Source organism: Phascolarctos cinereus, unplaced genomic scaffold, assembly GCF_003287225.1.
Source record: "Phascolarctos cinereus isolate Bilbo 61053 unplaced genomic scaffold, phaCin_HiC Scaffold_726;HRSCAF=1367, whole genome shotgun sequence".
NCBI lineage: Eukaryota > Metazoa > Chordata > Mammalia > Diprotodontia > Phascolarctidae > Phascolarctos > Phascolarctos cinereus.
The window spans coordinates 270,080,762-270,098,012 of NW_027556098.1; the positions used below are offsets into that span (position 1 = coordinate 270,080,762).

General features: G+C 37.8%; 1 protein-coding gene across 3 annotated transcripts in view; it reads left to right on the forward strand.

The window, feature by feature from the left end:
• The window catches only part of PRDM10 (PR/SET domain 10), a 145,320-nt gene that overhangs the window by 62,743 nt on the left and 65,326 nt on the right, over positions 1-17,251 (forward strand). For all 3 annotated transcript variants that reach the window (XM_078147103.1, XM_020963794.2, XM_020963795.2), the window contains exons 5-7: positions 11,755-11,986; positions 13,741-13,982; positions 16,407-16,610. In XM_078147103.1, coding sequence (XP_078003229.1) covers positions 11,755-11,986; positions 13,741-13,982; positions 16,407-16,610 — 678 coding nt within the window. The remainder of the gene's footprint in view (positions 1-11,754; positions 11,987-13,740; positions 13,983-16,406; positions 16,611-17,251) is intronic.

The following is a 17,251-nucleotide window of genomic DNA, read 5'->3' on the forward strand; positions in this document are numbered from 1 at the left end:
ACCTTCTTCTGCTCCATAAAGATGAAATTATATGCAAGGCAAGAATTTTTTAGATGTTCTGTTTTTATGAAAAAATGTTATCTGGGGAAGATCTGGATAGTTGAAGACATATACTCTTCAGCAGAAGGTGAGGTCAAATGTAACATCCTGTCCTGCATATCACATGGTCCACATTCAAATGCTGGTTCCCATAATCCATATGTTCATTGAGAGTATGATTTAGAATAAAATCTCAGCATAGCAAAGACCTCAGAGGCCATAGAGTCCCAATAGTTCCTGAACAAGAGTCCTCTATACAACATGACCAATGAGTGGTCATACAGTCCTACCCTGAAGAACTTCAGTGAATGGCATGCACTTCCTCCCAAGGCAGCATATTGCATTTATTGCTAGATCTAATAATTAAGCACTTTTACCTGACATCAGTTCTGAATCTGCCATTTATAACCTTCTACCTCTTACCCAAATTTCCCCCAGTCTGTACTCTGTAATCCAATGACATTGATGTTTTGGATGTTCCTCAAATGAGGGATTCTGAATATCTCCTGACTGGGCATTTTCTCTGGCTATCCTTAAGACCTGGAATTTTTTCCCTTCTCATCTCTATCTCCTGGCCTTTTTGGCTTCCTTTAGGTTCCAGTTAAAATACTACCTTCTATAAGAAACCTTTCTCAATCCCTTTTAATTCTAATGTCCTCTGTTGATCTCCAGTTTATCTTGTATATATCTTATTTGTGTATAGTTGTTTGCATATGGTCTCTTTCATTTGACTGTGAAGATTGTCTTGTGAATTTCTTTGTATTCTCCATGCTTATTAAACCAGTGCTTGGCACATAGTAGGTACTTAATAAATGTTTATTGACTGACAGAGATGAGAGACATTTAAAAATATTTTGGTGAACACTTATCTGAAAAAAAATTTATTATAAGTTTAATAACATCAACAAATTCTGTTTAAATGTTTGCCAAACACCTACTGTGCACAACTATAGTGCATTGTTGGTCTGGTTACAGTGTGTACAAATATGTTTGAGTATCTCTGTCAGGTGCTAGGGAGGCCCAGACAAAAAGAAAAAAAAAAGCAAACTCTTCATGCTTATATTCTAACCAGAGGGGTGGATCAGAGAATGTTCCAGGTAAATAGCTACAGAATAATTTGAGGAGAGAGAGTATATTAACAGCTAGGTAGATCAAGAAAGGCTTCCTAGAGTAGCTGAGACCTGAGCTGCTTCTTGAAGGAAGCCAAGGATTCTAAGACCTGAAGGTGAGGAGAGAGGGCAATCCAGGCATGAAGGATAGCCTCAGCAAAGACCCAGGAGGCAAGTCGTTGGGTGTCCTCCTCAGAGAACTTAGAATAGGATATTTGTGTGGAAGGTTGAATACATGAAGGAAACTTGTTTGCCACAAGCCAAGTAAGATAGGCTGGAGTCAGCTTGTGAAGGATTTTAAATGCCAAATGGAGGGGCTTATATTTGATTTGAGAAGCACAGTGGATCCACTGGAACTTTTTCAGCTGGGGAGTAACATTGTCAGACTTGTGTTTTATGAATATTAACTTGTTGGCCAGGTTGACTATAGACTGGAGAAAGAGATTGACTTGAGTCAGGAAGAATGATTAGAAGCTGTCGGAATAGTCTAGGCAAGAAGGAATAAGGGCCTCAAATTGGGGTGGTAACTTTATGAGTGGAGAGAAGGGGATGCATGGGAGAATTATGTGGACGTAGAATTGATAACACTTGCAAACTAATTGAATATACGAGCTAGGTGAGGGAGAGGGTGGAGTAGATAGAAAGCTGAATTTGAAAACCTGGTCACTGAAAGGATGGCGGAGCCCTTGGTGAGAAATAGAGACTTGGGGAAGAGACAAGGGGGATGGTCAGAGTTATTCTATTCCAAGTAGTTTGTTCAGAGGAACCAGTCTGACAGAACTAGATCTTTGAAGAATCAGGTTTGGATACCTGTCTCTCCTAGCATATTATAATCCTAATGGTGCTGAGGAATACCATTCTTCCTCTAATGTATAATAATATGATGACATGGAAAATTAAGGAAAAATGACATGCTGATTATGATATTCAGTTGTCTTCTGAATTTAAATAATGGCTTATAGTCCTGTATGAATCCAGTCTTTTTTTTTTTAACAGCAATCATTTTTGAAAGGTTTGCAAATGATACTAGTTCTAAATATCTGTGTTGGTATGAGCTAGGATTGCTTTTTTTTTCCTGGTACATTTCATGTAGATTGAAAACATTAAAATAATTAATTCAGTTAGTCTTTTCACTAAGTAGATCCTCCAAAACTGATTAAAATGAATTTCCCTCAGAAATAATCATTTTTAATCTTCTTTAGGTCCACATTCTAAAACTACAGGATAGATTTTAGAGCTATGTGCAATTACTGTACTCAGACTGTAAACAACCTTATGCATCCTTAAATGAAATGAGTTACTTTGGATTTCCAAATTGTTTTGTTTTACTGAAAGTGTGTTTAAAGGAAGTTCTGGAGGTTAGAGAGATTAGAAGATTTGAAGTCTGAATGCTCTGTAGTGAACTGGTAAATGAAAAGATGTACTATGAATATAATTAAGGAAGGAAATAGGTGTCTTTCACTTCTTTTCTTCAAAGCTCCAGAAACTTTTCTTGTGATGAGTGTTTTGTTTTGTTGGGGAGTTGGGAATTTAGTTGTTTCTCTCTTTGTAGTGGTTGGATGTTTGGGGTGGGGAGGTGGAAGATTTGAGACAATTTCCACTTAATGGTTGAACTCATTAAATCTTGAAGAGCTCAGTTCTTCTGTCTGTAATGCAAATAGTACATTATGAAACTCTTGCTCCAAAAAGAGTGTTTTATGCATCGGGATTTGAGGTAAGCATTTGTTGCAACCAGACTAACCAAGTACGGTTTCTGTGTTTAAAAATTATATGTTCTTTTTTATTATGAACTTAACAAACATCAATAAACATTAACATTTTCATATAAAAAGAACAGGAAAGAGGATTATATGTGAAAATGTGAATCTCTCTTGTATAGCTTTTAAAAAAGTGCATATTAAATTTAAAATGATAATTCCAATACTGTTTAGCTTGTTTGTGTCTCCTGAATTTCCTTTTATTTTTTTCTGTATATTTTAAAGTGTTTCATTTATGGTTTTTTTGGGGGGGAACGGGGCATTTGGCCCATTACAAAATAAAAGCCCTCCCTTGTAAGTAATAAGTGTAGTTGAACAAAACAAATGTACACATTGAACATGTCTGAAAATATCTCACTCTGCACCTAAAATTCATTATAACCCAGTGAGAGCCATGCTCCATCATTCTTGTAGGGTTATGATTGGTAATTGTGTCAGTCAAAGATCTTAAAGTCTTTCAAAGTTGTTTTCCTTTGATGTCATTGTTGTCATTGTATAAATCCTCTTATTTCTGCTATAACTGCATTAATTCATACATATCTTCCCAGGTTTGTGTACATCTTTTTTTTTTAGTAATTTCCTATGACACAATAATATTCCATTGCATTCATATGCCTTAATTTGTTCAGCCTTTCCCTAACTAATGGGTGTCTGCTTTTTTTCTAGCTCTTTGATACAATAAAAAAAGTTACTATAAATATTTTTGTACCTATAGGTCCTTTACTTATGTCTTTGATCTCTTTAGGCTATATGCCTAGTAATGCCATCAGATGAGCCAAAGGCATGTACAGATTAGTGACTTTTTGGGTATAACTCCAAATTATTTTCCAAATTGATTGAACCAGTTAACAGCTCCACCAGCAGTCCATTAGTATATTTCTCTTCCCAAAGTTCCTCCAACAATTGTCATCTTCCTTTTTTGCTGTCTTGTCATCTGTGTTTTTCTTAGGTTGTGGAAATGGCTTTGTTTTATTTTTTGTTTTTATTCCAAACTAATTCTTAATCCCAAAAGTTATATCCCACATGTATAAATGTGCCTCTTTATAAAAAGTGTCCATGATAGAGTCCATCCAAATGTGGGGAACCATTTAAACTCTTCATACCATCAGTGCACTAACTCTTGTAATTTCCATTGTCACCATTTATGCAGATGACTGAAATCTCTATCTCTTGTCTTGACTTTTCAACTGAATTCTAGGGCCAAAGACCTGTAGTAATTTCACTTTGGTTGTTCAGCCATCATTACCAGTTCAGTATTTTAAAAAATCCATCTTTTTGTATATCAGACCAGCCCTACTCCCCTTCTCCCCCCCTTTTAACAAATATTGTATTTCTAAAAATAGTATTTGACCTTGAAGTCTGATGACCTGGGTTCAAGTCCCAGGTCTGTCACTTATTGCTCTATGACCTTGGGCTAATGTGTCTTAACTCCTTTCTGGGCCACTGTATTCTCATTTTAAAAATATTATATTTCCCCCCAATTACATGTAAAAACAATTTTGACATCTTTTTTTTTTTAATTTTGATTTCCAAATTCTCCTCATTGAGATGGTAAGCAATCTGATATAGATTATACATGTGCAATCATACAAAATGTATTTCCATATTAGTCATGTTGTAAAAGAAGACACAGACCAAAAGGAAAAAAAACCCGCAAAAAAAATAAAGAACATGAAAAATAGTATACTTCAATCTGCATTCAGACTCCATCAGTTCTTTCTCTGGAGATGGATAGCATTTTTCAGCATGAGTTGTTTGGAATTGTCTTAGATTATTGTATTGCTGAGAATAGCTAATTCATTCACAGTTGATCACCGTACCATATTGCTGTTACTATGTACAGCTCACTTCATTTTGCATCAATTCATGTAGGTCTTTCCAGGTTTTTCTGAAATCCTGCTTGGGAAATGACTTTATTGTATAGAACCTTCTTTGTAATGGTATTTAGTGTGATGGAATTTTACCTGTAAACATTAAAGCATAAGTCCAATTAGACACTCTTGAGGTGCTTATGGAGCTCCAAGAATTCTCCATCCTCTTTATATCTCAAATTTCAATAGCAATCTACTTGTTTTTATTTTATCTAGACCTCAGGGTTCCACGCTAAGGAAAGTTTGTATACTAGTCCTTGGAAAGTGTAGTAGGACTAATGGCTCAAATCTATGTAGTATTTTATATTTTATATAATGCTTTATAGTTTTGCTTTTCTCACAATGGCCCTATTAGCTATGTAGTATATTATTATACCCATTTGACAAAAGGGGAAACTAAAGTTCAGAATTTGGGACTTGCCCAAGGCAACGTGACTAGACTAAGTATCAAGTTTTAGGGAAGCTTTGTGGTATAGTGCCAGTGCAGAGTGCCAGGCAGAAGACCTGAGTTCAAATCCAGCCTCAAACACTTACTAGCTGTGTGACCCTGGACAAGTCACTTAACTCTCTTTGCCTCAGTTTCCTCATCTGTAAGATGAGCTGGAGAAGGAAATGGCAAACCACCTCAGTATCTTTGCCAAGAAAATTCCAAATGAGGCCACAAGAAGTCAGATATGACTGAAGTGACCGAAACAACAACAACAACAAAAGAAGTTAAACTATAATTATGCAGTGGATAGAGTTTTGGAGTTTGAGTCAGGAAGACCTGAGTTCAAATCCTTTCTCAGACATTTATTAGCTGTATAACCCTGGGCAAGTCACAGCCTCTTTCAGCTCCAGTTTCCTCATCTGTAGAAGGGGAATAATAATAGCATCTGTCACAGGGTTGTTGTGAAGATTCAATGAGACCAAATAAGTAAAATGATTTGCAAACCTTAAAGCGTGATAAAATGCTAGCTGCTATTATTAATTATATTCTTTCCACTTGAATTGCACTTTTTCCTGCAAGATAATATCACCAACTATCAGGTCAGCATCTTCATTGCCACACACTTTATCAGTAAGGAGATCAATGTGTCCTGCTTTTATTCAGAAGGACAGTACTTCATGTGTTGGGTGTATATTCTTCTTGAATGAACTGGATAAACTAGAGAGAGAAAATTGGAGACATAGTTTAACAAAGCCAGTTAAGGGATTTACTCTTTTAAGTTAGGGGTAGATCTCTGTTTTTGATTTTTTTCTCCCTTAGTGATAGGAAAATAGTTTTCCAGCCTTGTTTCATTATATGCATTTCCTAATCCTTGGGGAAGGTATCTGTATCCTCCAGACAGATGTGGGAGCACAGTCTCTGCTTTGTTCTTTGAGATGGGCAAATCCAAGTCCCTATACACACTGAAAAGAGAATGTGTTGCCTTGATAATTGGCCTCTGTAGGACTCATGAAATATTCTGTTTACTTTTGCTGTTGTCCAATATAGTTTCACATTACCCCTTTCAGAGAAACTGTGTCTTCCTAATTTCAAAAGACAATTGTAGGAAATAGGCATTATAAAGAAAGAAATAAGTTCAATATGCTGTTTGTTGTTGCAGCAGAAATTATTTTGGTCATGTTTGCATGTTAAAAGGCAGAAAAAAAAGCTATTTCTGTTTTCTAGTAGGTTTATGCATGCGATTGTCTGTCAACAGACTGAACAGGCGCTGTTTCCATAAACAGTACGTAGGCTTATTGTTCTAATCTTTAGGGAAATTATTTAGGTCAGCAATTCAGCTGTGTCCCCTATATAGTTTGAAATGTCTGTGTTCTACCTAGGAATGATTCACCCTTTTCTTGGTTTCCTCATCAACAGCTTGCATACTCCTGGCATCTGCTCCAACCCTGCTTTGGCAGCACTCTTTCAAGGTGCTGCTGACTGATCCAATCTTTTCCTTAGTCTTAGTCTTTGCAGAAAGCTCCACAGATTGACAATAGCTGCATGTTAGCACCTATTTTAGTATCAGCTTTCTCATCAGTGGCCAGTAGCCAGCAGCAACCCTGTCTAACCTGTGTCCCTTCAGCAGCATCTGCTGGGAAAAACATATTGGCTGTAACAGTTTCTTTCTTTCTTTCTTTCTTTCTTTCTTTCTTTCTTTCTTTTTCTTTCTTTCTTTTTCTTTCTTCTTTCTTTCGTTCGTTCTTTCTTTCTTTCTTTTTTTCTTTTTTTAATAATAAATTCATTTATTTATTTTTAGTTTTCAACATTCACTTCCATGAGATTTTGAATTTCAGATTTTCTCCCCATGTCTCACCTCTCCCCACCCCAAGATGTCATGTAAATTGATATAGGCTCAACATATACATTCATATTAAACCTGTTTTCATGTTAGTCATGTTGTAAAGAAGAATCAGAACCAATGGGAGAAAACACAAGAAAGATGAAACAAAAAAAAAGGGGGCAAATAATATGCTTTGATCTACATTCATACTCCATAGTTCTTTTTCTGGATGTGGACAGCATTTTCCATTATGAGTCTTTTGGAGTTGTTTTAGACGCTTGCATTGTGAGGAAGAGCTAAGTCTATCAAAGTTAGTCATCACACAATGTGGCTGTTAGCTGTATACAATGTTCTCCTGGTTCTGCTCACTTCACTCAGCATCAGTTCATATAAGTCTTTCCAGGTTTTTCTGAAGTCAGCCTGCTCATTATTTCTCATAGCGCAATAGTATTCCATTACATTCATATACCACAATTTGTTCAGCCATTCCCCAACTGATGGGCATCTTCTTAGTTTCCAATTCTTTGCTACCACAAAAAGAGCTGCTATAAATATTTTTGTGCATGTGGGTCCTTTTTCCATTTGTATGATCTCTTTGGGATATAGCCCTAGAAGTGCTGTTGCTGGATCAAAGGGTATGCACAGTTTTGGCTATAACAGTTTCAAAATAATAATATGTAAAATTAACACAGAATTGCTTTATATAGTGTTTCCCAGTTGGGCTTTGCAACAAGATGAAGAATTGATGAGGTGTAACAGTATATGTATACTTTAACTTAATGCTGTCCTTAGTGATTAATTTGAGCACATATTGAACAATCTAGTCCAAGTGGTTCAGAATCCTGAGTGGGTTAGCTGAGTCCTGAGTGAGTAAATGCATCAGGAACCTGTGGCTGCAAGACACTAACATATCCTAATGAGGATAATCATAATAAATGACATTTCTATAAGGTTTTAAAGTTTGCAAAGCACTTTACGGACATTATCTCATTTCATCCTCATAGTACTCCTGAAAGGTATGTACTTTGGGTATCCTTACTGTTGTATTTTACATATGAGGAAACTGAGACACTTAGAGGTCCTGGGACGCAGATAGCAAATGTCGGAGGTGGGATTGAGTCCAAATCTTTCTTGACTCCAAGTACATTATCTTCTTTTGTAGAGATAAGTAGGTGAAGTCATTCCCATTGTTAAAACCTTTTCAGGCCTTTTCTCGTTGAGTACTCACCCTCAACAAACATTTTTAATCAATAAATATTTGTTAAGCACCTACCATGCTTCAGGCATGCTGAAAAGTGCTGGAGATACAAAAAGAGGCAAAAGACAGCTCCTACCCTTCAGGAGCTTCCAGTGACTTTTTAATGATGGTGAGGGTAGGTCAGTTTCCTGGGATTGCTGTCCCCTCTTAGATCTTTCTAAAGGCTCCTGAGATGCAGAAGAGGAAGATGGTATACTCCAACTACATGGTTAAATTTGTTGTTTTTCAGTTGTTTCAGTCATGTCTGACTCTTTGTGACCCCATTTGGGGTTTTCTTGGCAAAGATGCTAGAGCGATTTGCCATTTCCTTCTCTAGCTCATTTTAGAGATGAAGAAACTGAGGAAAAGAGGTTAAGTGACTTGCCCAGGGTCCCACAGTTAGTAAGTGTCTGAGGTTGGATTTGAACTCAGAAAGATGTGTCTTCCTGACTCCAGTCCTGGCTCTCTGTCCATTGCGCCACCTAGTGGTCTCCCAGTGTTTAATTACTGCATGGTAAAACTGAGAGACAGACTGCTTTGGCTGGCAGTTTGGAGACAGAATGTTTTCAGCTTTTGTCCCTTTTTTTCTTTTTTTTTTCTTTTTAGCTGTATGTTTTTAAAACTTTGGGTTACAATTTTCTCCCTTCCTCCCTCCCTACCCACTTTCATTGAAAAGGCAAGCATCTCGATACAGATTATAAATGTGTAGTCACGTAAAACACTTCCATAGTAGTCATGTTGTGAAAAACTAAGTATATTTCCCTTCTTCCTATCCTACCCCCCATTTATTCTGTTCTCTGTTTTGACCCTGTCCCTCTTCCTGTTTGCTTTTGATTATCCCCTTCCCCAATCTGCCCTCCTCTCTATCAACCCCCTGCTCTCTTGTCCCCTTCTTCCCCCCTTATTTTCCTGTAGAGTAAGATAGATTTCCATACCCCATTGTGTATGTTATTCCCTCCTTAAGCCAAATCCTATGAGAATAAGATTCACTCATTCCCTCTCACCTTCCCCTATTTCCCCTCCACTGTAAAGCCTTTTCTTGTTTTCATGTGAGATAATTTACCCCATTCTACTTCTCCCTTTCTCCTTCTCCCAGTATAATCCTCTCTCACCCTTTAATTTTATTTTCTGGATATCACCCCTTCATCTTCAACTCACCCTGTGCCCTCTATCTATCTGTCTATACATACATATAATTTTTTCCCCTCCCACTACCCTAATACTGACAAAGGACTCATGAGTTACAAATATCATCTTTCCCTGCAGGAATGTAAACAGTTCAGCCTTAATAAGTCTCTTATGATTTCTCTTTCCTGTTTACCTCTTCCATGTTTCACTTGAGTCTTGTATTTGAAAGTCAAATTTTATATTCAGCTCTGGTCTTTTCCTCAGGAATGCTTGAAAGTCCCCTATTTCATTGAATGACCATTTTTTAACCTGAAGGATTATGCTCAGTTTTGCTGGGTAGGTCATTCTTGGTTGTAGTCCTATCTCCTTTGCCCTCTGGAATATCGTATTTTATGCCCTCTGGACCCTTAATGTAGAAGTTGCTAAATCTTGTGTTATCCTGATTGTGTTTCCACAATACTTGAATTGTTTCTTTCTGGCTGCTTGAGCTTTTGTCATTTTTTGACAGTGGTACTGAAACTGAGGAGCAGACTTCTCTGGGTCAGTTCTTGGGAGTACACGGGGAAGTTATTAAGTACTGCTTTTCTTTTTAAAGTTTCTGAAGTTCTGAGATTTAGATGTGAAATGCAAAGGGATGCTTTGTTGTTTCAGTGAATAGGCTCGTAGTGGACCTGAAGAAATTGATGCAGCCAATATGAACTCAGTTATAGGTGTTTCTTGAGCATTTACTCTTTGCTCAGTGGTGTGCTTGGTTTTTGTTGGTAGGAAGAAGAGGAGAGAGAGCCTGTGGAAGTATTACAATACAATTCCTATTGTCAAAAAGCTTATAATAGATTTGAAGAGAAAAGCTTAAACCCATGAAACAACAGTGAGACATATAAGATGATGTATAATATAAAGGCCAGACCATATGGCTCTGAATAGTTCAGAGGGAAAAGGGATCCAGACTGCTTGGAAAAGCAATACCTCCCTTGTAGAGAGGGCTGTAGACATGGACTGCTTCTGGACTTAGATATCTGACCATAGTTCTTCAGAACTCCAGGGTTCTCTTATTCTAGTTAGCAGAATCTTCATGGATTAGGTGGGAATTGTTGTTTGTTGTTCAGCCGTTTCAGTCATGTCTGACTCTTTTTTTACCCTATTTTGGAGTTTTTTTTGGCAAAGATACTGGAGTAGTTTGCCATTTCCTTCTCCAGCTCGTAAAACAGATGAGGAAACTGAGGCAACCTGGGTTAAGTGACTTGCCCAGGGTCACACAGCTAGTAAGTGTCTGAGGCCAGGTTTCAACTCAGAAGGATAAGTCTTCCTGATTCCAAGCCCAGTCCAGTCCTCTATCTATTGTATCACCAAGCTGCCATGGTGGAAATTGAGTGGGGCCTTAATAGATGGGTAAGTTTTAGTGAGATGGAAGGAAGAGGAGAGGGCCTTGCAGGGAAATAAGGGGGAAGATGAAAGAAGGCTTTGTGTGTTCCTGAACGAATAAGTCACTTAACCTCGAAGGGCTCCAGGTGACTACTACTATAAATTTCAGAACAGTTGTGATCTGTGATGATCGAAGGAGTTCCTTCACAGTTAGCTATTTGCACCAGGGAAATGAGGAAAGAGACAGACAAAGAGAGAACTGAAGGAAGGTTCAGAAGTGTGGTCTAGAAGAACCCATGCTAGCCCTGGCGTCAAAGGACCTTGGTTTGAATCCATCCCTGCCACTTACCTGTCTGACCTTGGATAAGTCATTAACTTCTTTTGTTCTCCATTTCCTCAACTGTAAAATGATTAGTTGGTTTAGATTGTCTCTAAGGTCACTTCCAACTATAAATCTGTAATTTAAGTGGGAATGAGCATAGTGTGCTCGTTAGTGTGTCTTCAAAGGATTTATCAAGTGCTTCCTAGGAAGGAGCAGTAGAATTAAAACTGAATAGAAGAGTCCAGGGCAATACATAACCCTATAATACCTATTTAGAAATTAAGATGATGTTTTGTTTTAGGTAATGTTTGTTTCCTCTTAGTGTATCTATACAGGTAAACCAGTACATACATATCTTGGTGATAAACTGGACCCAAACTTTGTCCTGTCTACCAGTTTGCCCAACATCATTGTCATCTTAACTTTTTTAATCAAATCATTTACATTTTAAAAGAAAGAGGACTAAATGACTTATTCTGTCTTAGCAGTCAGGAATTTAGAGACTTGATTTTATTAGAGGAATATTTTGAGGTCATGTTTCCTGTGGACAAGCAAGTAGTTTTTGTTGGATCTTGAAACAAATTGGGCTGAAGGATAATAACCATGAAAGTTATATATTACATGTAATCAACATCCATATATATGAGCCCTCTCATTTTCCCTTAAACTTTCTTCAGGCCTCATTGCCGGTCCATAATCAGGTGTTACCTCCTATGGAGGGTGTGGATGGGTCAGATCCTCTAGCACCTCTGCAGAACCCCATGGGTCACTTGGAGGCAAAAGAAGAAGATGAGGATGAGGAGGAGGAGGAGGAGGAGGAGGAGGAGGAGGAGGAGGAAGATGGTGAAGACACAGACATGGATGACTGGGAGCCAGATCCACCTCGGCCCTTTGACCCCCATGATTTATGTAAGTAAAAGAACTCCAGTCCATCAAGAGAGTGTGCTTCCTTTTCTTGCTTTAGTGTTTCAGAAGCATTGGGTACATTTTTGTTTTCCCACATTTGCTTTTCTGCTTTTATCCTGTTCTACTTTATTGCTACTCAGAGGTCTACTCCAAAGTATAAGATCATTACATTTTTCTGTTTACAGATGTTTATTATACCTTTATGCCATTTGATGCTATGCTTCTGTTGTTTGTTTTGGAACCAGGAACATTCAGGGCTTTGAAGTGGCACTATATTTATCCATTGAGTATGGCAGGGAAGTTTCATATTGGTGCCTGTTTTGCATGTGGCCAGTGGCCATCTCCCCTGTCCCAAAATATTTGCCCTTAGGAAACTTCATTGCTTTGTTTTACATGACTCTGAAAGGTTTTCAAAACAATCCCTTTAGCCATTTTAAAGATAATACAAAAGATGCTTTATTTTAAGACAAATATGTGTGTGTGTGTATATATATATGTACACACACATATATATGCACATATATAAATTGTTGATTTGAGATAATATAAATAGAAAATACCTTTTAAGTTATCTAGACAACTATTTAGAAACTGTTGAGTAAAGTGAGATTAAATTATTTAGCTCTGTTGGTTAAAACATGATGATCTCTAAATGCCAATGATAGTCTCTATATATTCTAATAGTCTTTTACTCTGTTTTATGGCCAAAAACTGTATCTAAATCTGATGAGTTATTTCATACATGTATGCCATTGGTCATGAAGGAAGAGCTAGAGAAAGAATTTGAATGAATCAATGCAAAACTGTCATTATTGGAAAAAAGTTCAAAGTGCGTATACTAATGACTGCTAACATACTATATCATCTTTAAAAAAGTCGTTTTATTGATGCCTTTTGTCTTTACATCACAGTCATTTGCCACCTCCCCCCTCCCGATCGAACCTTCCCTCATGACAAAGAAAAACAATTAAACAAAAGAATTTGATATGGAAACCTTCTCTGACATTGTATACATATTCTGCCCTAGTAGTCTCCCACCTCTCTGCTGTGAGGGAGGAGGTATGTTGCATTATCTCTTTTCAAGAACCATAATTTCGTTGGTTTTTCCATTCCTCTGAGTTCAGTTTGTCATGTATCCACTGCCATTATCATGTACTAAGCACAGTACAATACAGTAGTTCCCTATTTCACAGTATGTTGCCTATTTTCATTAGATGGTATTCACTGAATTCTCATGTTGTTCAGTGCCTTTTCTGTTCGAGTTGTTCATGTCACAGACAGTAGTGCTTCTTCTTCAGCTTCCCTTGAGTAAATTGAATAAATAATCTCATCAGATTATGTGACCCAAATGAATCCATCTTTTTGTTCTTCAGACATAGTTTTAATTGATTTGTGTTTTTAGTGACCACCAGCACAATTATTGTGCACTCAGAGATGTGACAGCAATATGAAATTCAGATGTTTGGCTTTAATTTTATTTTACGCAGGCATAAACAAGTCCTGCCTGATTCTAAAGAAAAACCGCAATTTTATTGTTTTTTTGTTATAAAAGTAGGCTAATCTACTATAAGCACTAAAAAGTGAAGTTGCTCAAGGTATTAACCTAAGTATCTTGGCACCATGGACTGAATTTGGGAAGTCTACAGGCCAGACTTTTGTATCTCTTGGAGGCTAGTGAGCTCTTTTGTCTAGTGATGTTTCCATTGCATGTGCTTAGGAATTTTTACCTGTTCCTCAAGTTTTTCTGTCTTTTTCAGGGTGTGAAGAGTGCAATAATGCACATTCTTCAGTATGCCCAAAGCACGGGCCCTTACATCCCATCCCCAATCGGCCAGTCCTTACCAGAGCAAGAGCCAGTCTGCCTTTGGTACTCTACATAGACCGGTTCCTAGGAGGAGTGTTTTCCAAAAGGCGCATTCCCAAACGTACCCAGTTTGGCCCTGTGGAGGGGCCCCTTGTCACACAATCAGAACTGAAAGACTGTTATATTCATCTAAAGGTAGCCTACTTTGTTAATGTATTTCCTTCCTGCTTCTAGGTTAAAGCAATTTGAAAAAGGCTGCAATTGTTCTATTGTCTTAGTTATATAGTAGATGTTTTCCGGTATTTTTTGCCTGTCTCTAATGATTTTGTATTTAAATGGAAATTTTTTTTTCTCTTAAGAAAGAATATTTAGATTTCATTATCATCTTTGAGTAGTGAGAAATGTAATTTTAAAATGTTATAGTGATGTGATCCTTAAAATAATCTTTTATTTCTGTTTCCATGAACTTTAGCAGAATACAAATTATGAACTGGTATTTAAACATTGAGATATAGGCTTTTCTGCACAAAGTGCTTGGGAAGAACATTCTCGGCTTGTAATGCTGACTGGGTGTTGTTTTGAAGGTTTCCTAAGCACCTGCTTTAGGAGGGAATTTTATTTTACAGATCTAAATTCTTCTAGTTTTCACAGTTCATTATAGTTGACAATTCTGATGTCTGTTCAGAGTTTTTGTTTTGTTTTTTTTTGCTCAGACTTGTGATATCATTGGTGTGGGTAGTGGAATCTCCTTCCACCAGAAAGCAATTTTCATGCAATTTAGTCCTAGAAAGTCACCTGGGGGCACTCTGAAGTTAAATGATTTAACCTTAGTTGCATCAACAACAGTAACTTGTCAGAGACAGAATTGAACCCAGGCCTTGCTGGTTCCAAGGCAAACCCTATATCTACTATGTTACGCACAGTCTCTCCCCTTACTTGATGAGGAAATGCATTTATCTGTGGTCTGTTTATATATATTTTTTATTTTTGGCTAGGTAATTGGGGTTAAGTGACTTGCCCAGGGTCACACAGCTAGTAAGTGTTATGTGTCTGAGCCACATTTGAACTCAGGTCCTCCTGACTCCAGGGCTGGTGCTCTATCCACTGCGCCCCCCTAGCTGCCCCTGTTCTTTATATTCAATCCTTGATTTCTGTCCATTATAATAATAACAGCTAGCACTTTGAGGTTTGCAACGCACTTTACATGTTATTTAATTTATTGAGCCGTCACTTAAAAATATTCTACCTCTTAGTTACCTATTTCTTGTGGCTCTACTATGAGTAGCTAAGAGTTTGTAATTAGGGTTAGGAATGTAGTCTTTAAGAGTTAGTTGCTGATCACAAGGATAATTGCTGGTAAGGAGAGAGGAGTGATAATCTCTAATTCACAATAATTTAATAAATTCATAAGCCTATCTGTACTGCAGTGTTTTCAGTAGATGATACTATGGAAGTAAGAGACTTACTTTTTTTTTTTTTGGCTTTTAGGCAATTGGGGTTAAGTGACTTGCCCAAGGTCACATAGCTGGTAAGTGTCAAGTGATGGGTCTGAGGCCGGATTTGAACTCAGGTCCTCCTGACTTCAGGGCCGGTGCTCTGTCCACTGGACCACCTAGCTGCCCCAAGAGACTTACTTTTAGCCCTTCTTATGATGGTTTTTGATACTTGTAAAATGTATATTCTAAAGTTTAGCCAGGGGCAAAACCTTTTCACTGAATAAGTAAAGAATTTTTTTAAAAAAATCACTTTTAAGATTATAAAGGGGGAAGCTAAGTGGCGCAGTGGATAGAGCACCAGCCCTGGATTCAGGAGGACCTGAGTTCAAATGCGGCTCAGACACATAACACTTACTAGCTGTGTGACCCTGGGTAAGTCACTTAACCCCATTGCCTAGCCAAAAAAAAAAAGATGATAAAGAAAAAGGAAAAAAAATATATACAACCAGAGATATACTGACTCAGTTTGAGAGCATGTAGTATTAAGGTGTGTACAACAAGCTATGAAAAATACTATAGTAACGCCTCACCTCTCTGGATTTTTGATATCTGTCAATCCCCCCTGTAAGGAAAGTATCAGAGGTCTAAGAAGTGAGGGAAAATGGCCTCTGAGCTGCTAACATCACAAAGGCCATGTACTTTCAGGATGTGAAGAGGGTAATAATGCACACTGGACTTTACTGCCATAGGAGAGGGTATGTTTATTTTTGCAAGCTTCACCAGCTGGTCAAAGGCAAAGACTTAAAAAAAATCATCTGACTAAATACTGTCAAAAAGGAACTTAAAAGGGAGCACTAGTTAGTGACTTGGGGGTAGGGAGGAGCTAGTAAGAATATTCATGCTTTCTGGTCTTCCTTTTTGAACTTTTTCTGTCAGTTTTGACAGATTGATTAAGCCCTACAAGAGAGAGAGAAATCTCAGGTTATAGCTAGGTCATTCTCTAAGTCCTGAAGTAGGAAGACTCTCCTCTCACTATTGAGGAGGCCACATATGTGTGGTGGTCAGAGTGCAAAGGGATGCTGAGCTGTCTTTATCAAAGATGGAAGTTCAGTATGTTATGGGACTAATGCATATTGGTGTTGAAAGTTTCTGGTGACTTTTTCCTCATGTTCTTTGGTTGCAGGTTTCTCTTGAGAAGGGGGACAGGAAAGACAGGGACATGCATGAAGACCTATGGTTTGAATTGTCTGATGAAGCACTTTGTAACTGGATGATGTTTGTACGTCCAGCACAGAATCATTTGGAACAGAACCTGGTGGCTTACCAATATGGTCACCATGTTTATTATACAACAATAAAGAATGTAGAACCTAAACAGGAGCTCAAGGTAGTGTATGAAATTTGCGATGCCCTTTTCTGGATAGGAAAGATCACAACGTGAATCTCCTCACCAGAGTTGTTCTTGCTATACTGGTAATAATGCCTTAAATACAAAGATAGTGCAATAAAGAAACCTTGGATTTAATGTCCTCACAAGGCATCATTAATACTGCAGGGCTAAGAGGAAAGGGCTGATAGATTTGTGAAGTCAGCTTGGTGTGTGTGAGCAACAAAATGTTAATGGCATTATGTTTGTACTGTGAAGCTTGAAGATCTTTTATGAATTGATATATAAATATACAGATAAGACTGTTCCCGTTTTGATATATTCTTTTTTTTTTTAAGTGAGGCAGTCGGGGTTAAGTGACTTGCCCAGGGTCACACAGCTAGGAAGTGTCAAGTGTCTGAGGCTAGATATGAACTCAGGTCCTCCTGACTCCAAGGCTGGAGCTCTATCCACTGCATCACCTAGCTGCCCCTTTGATATATTCTTTAATATTAAGAGGGAAATTCTATGTGTTTGACTATACGGTAGGTCTAAGCTCTATCCTGAGCTCCAGGCCTTCATTATAATACTGTGAAAGAACACTGCCTCTGGAATCAGAGGACCAGGATTCAGATCCCACCTTTGATGTTTTCTGGTTGTGT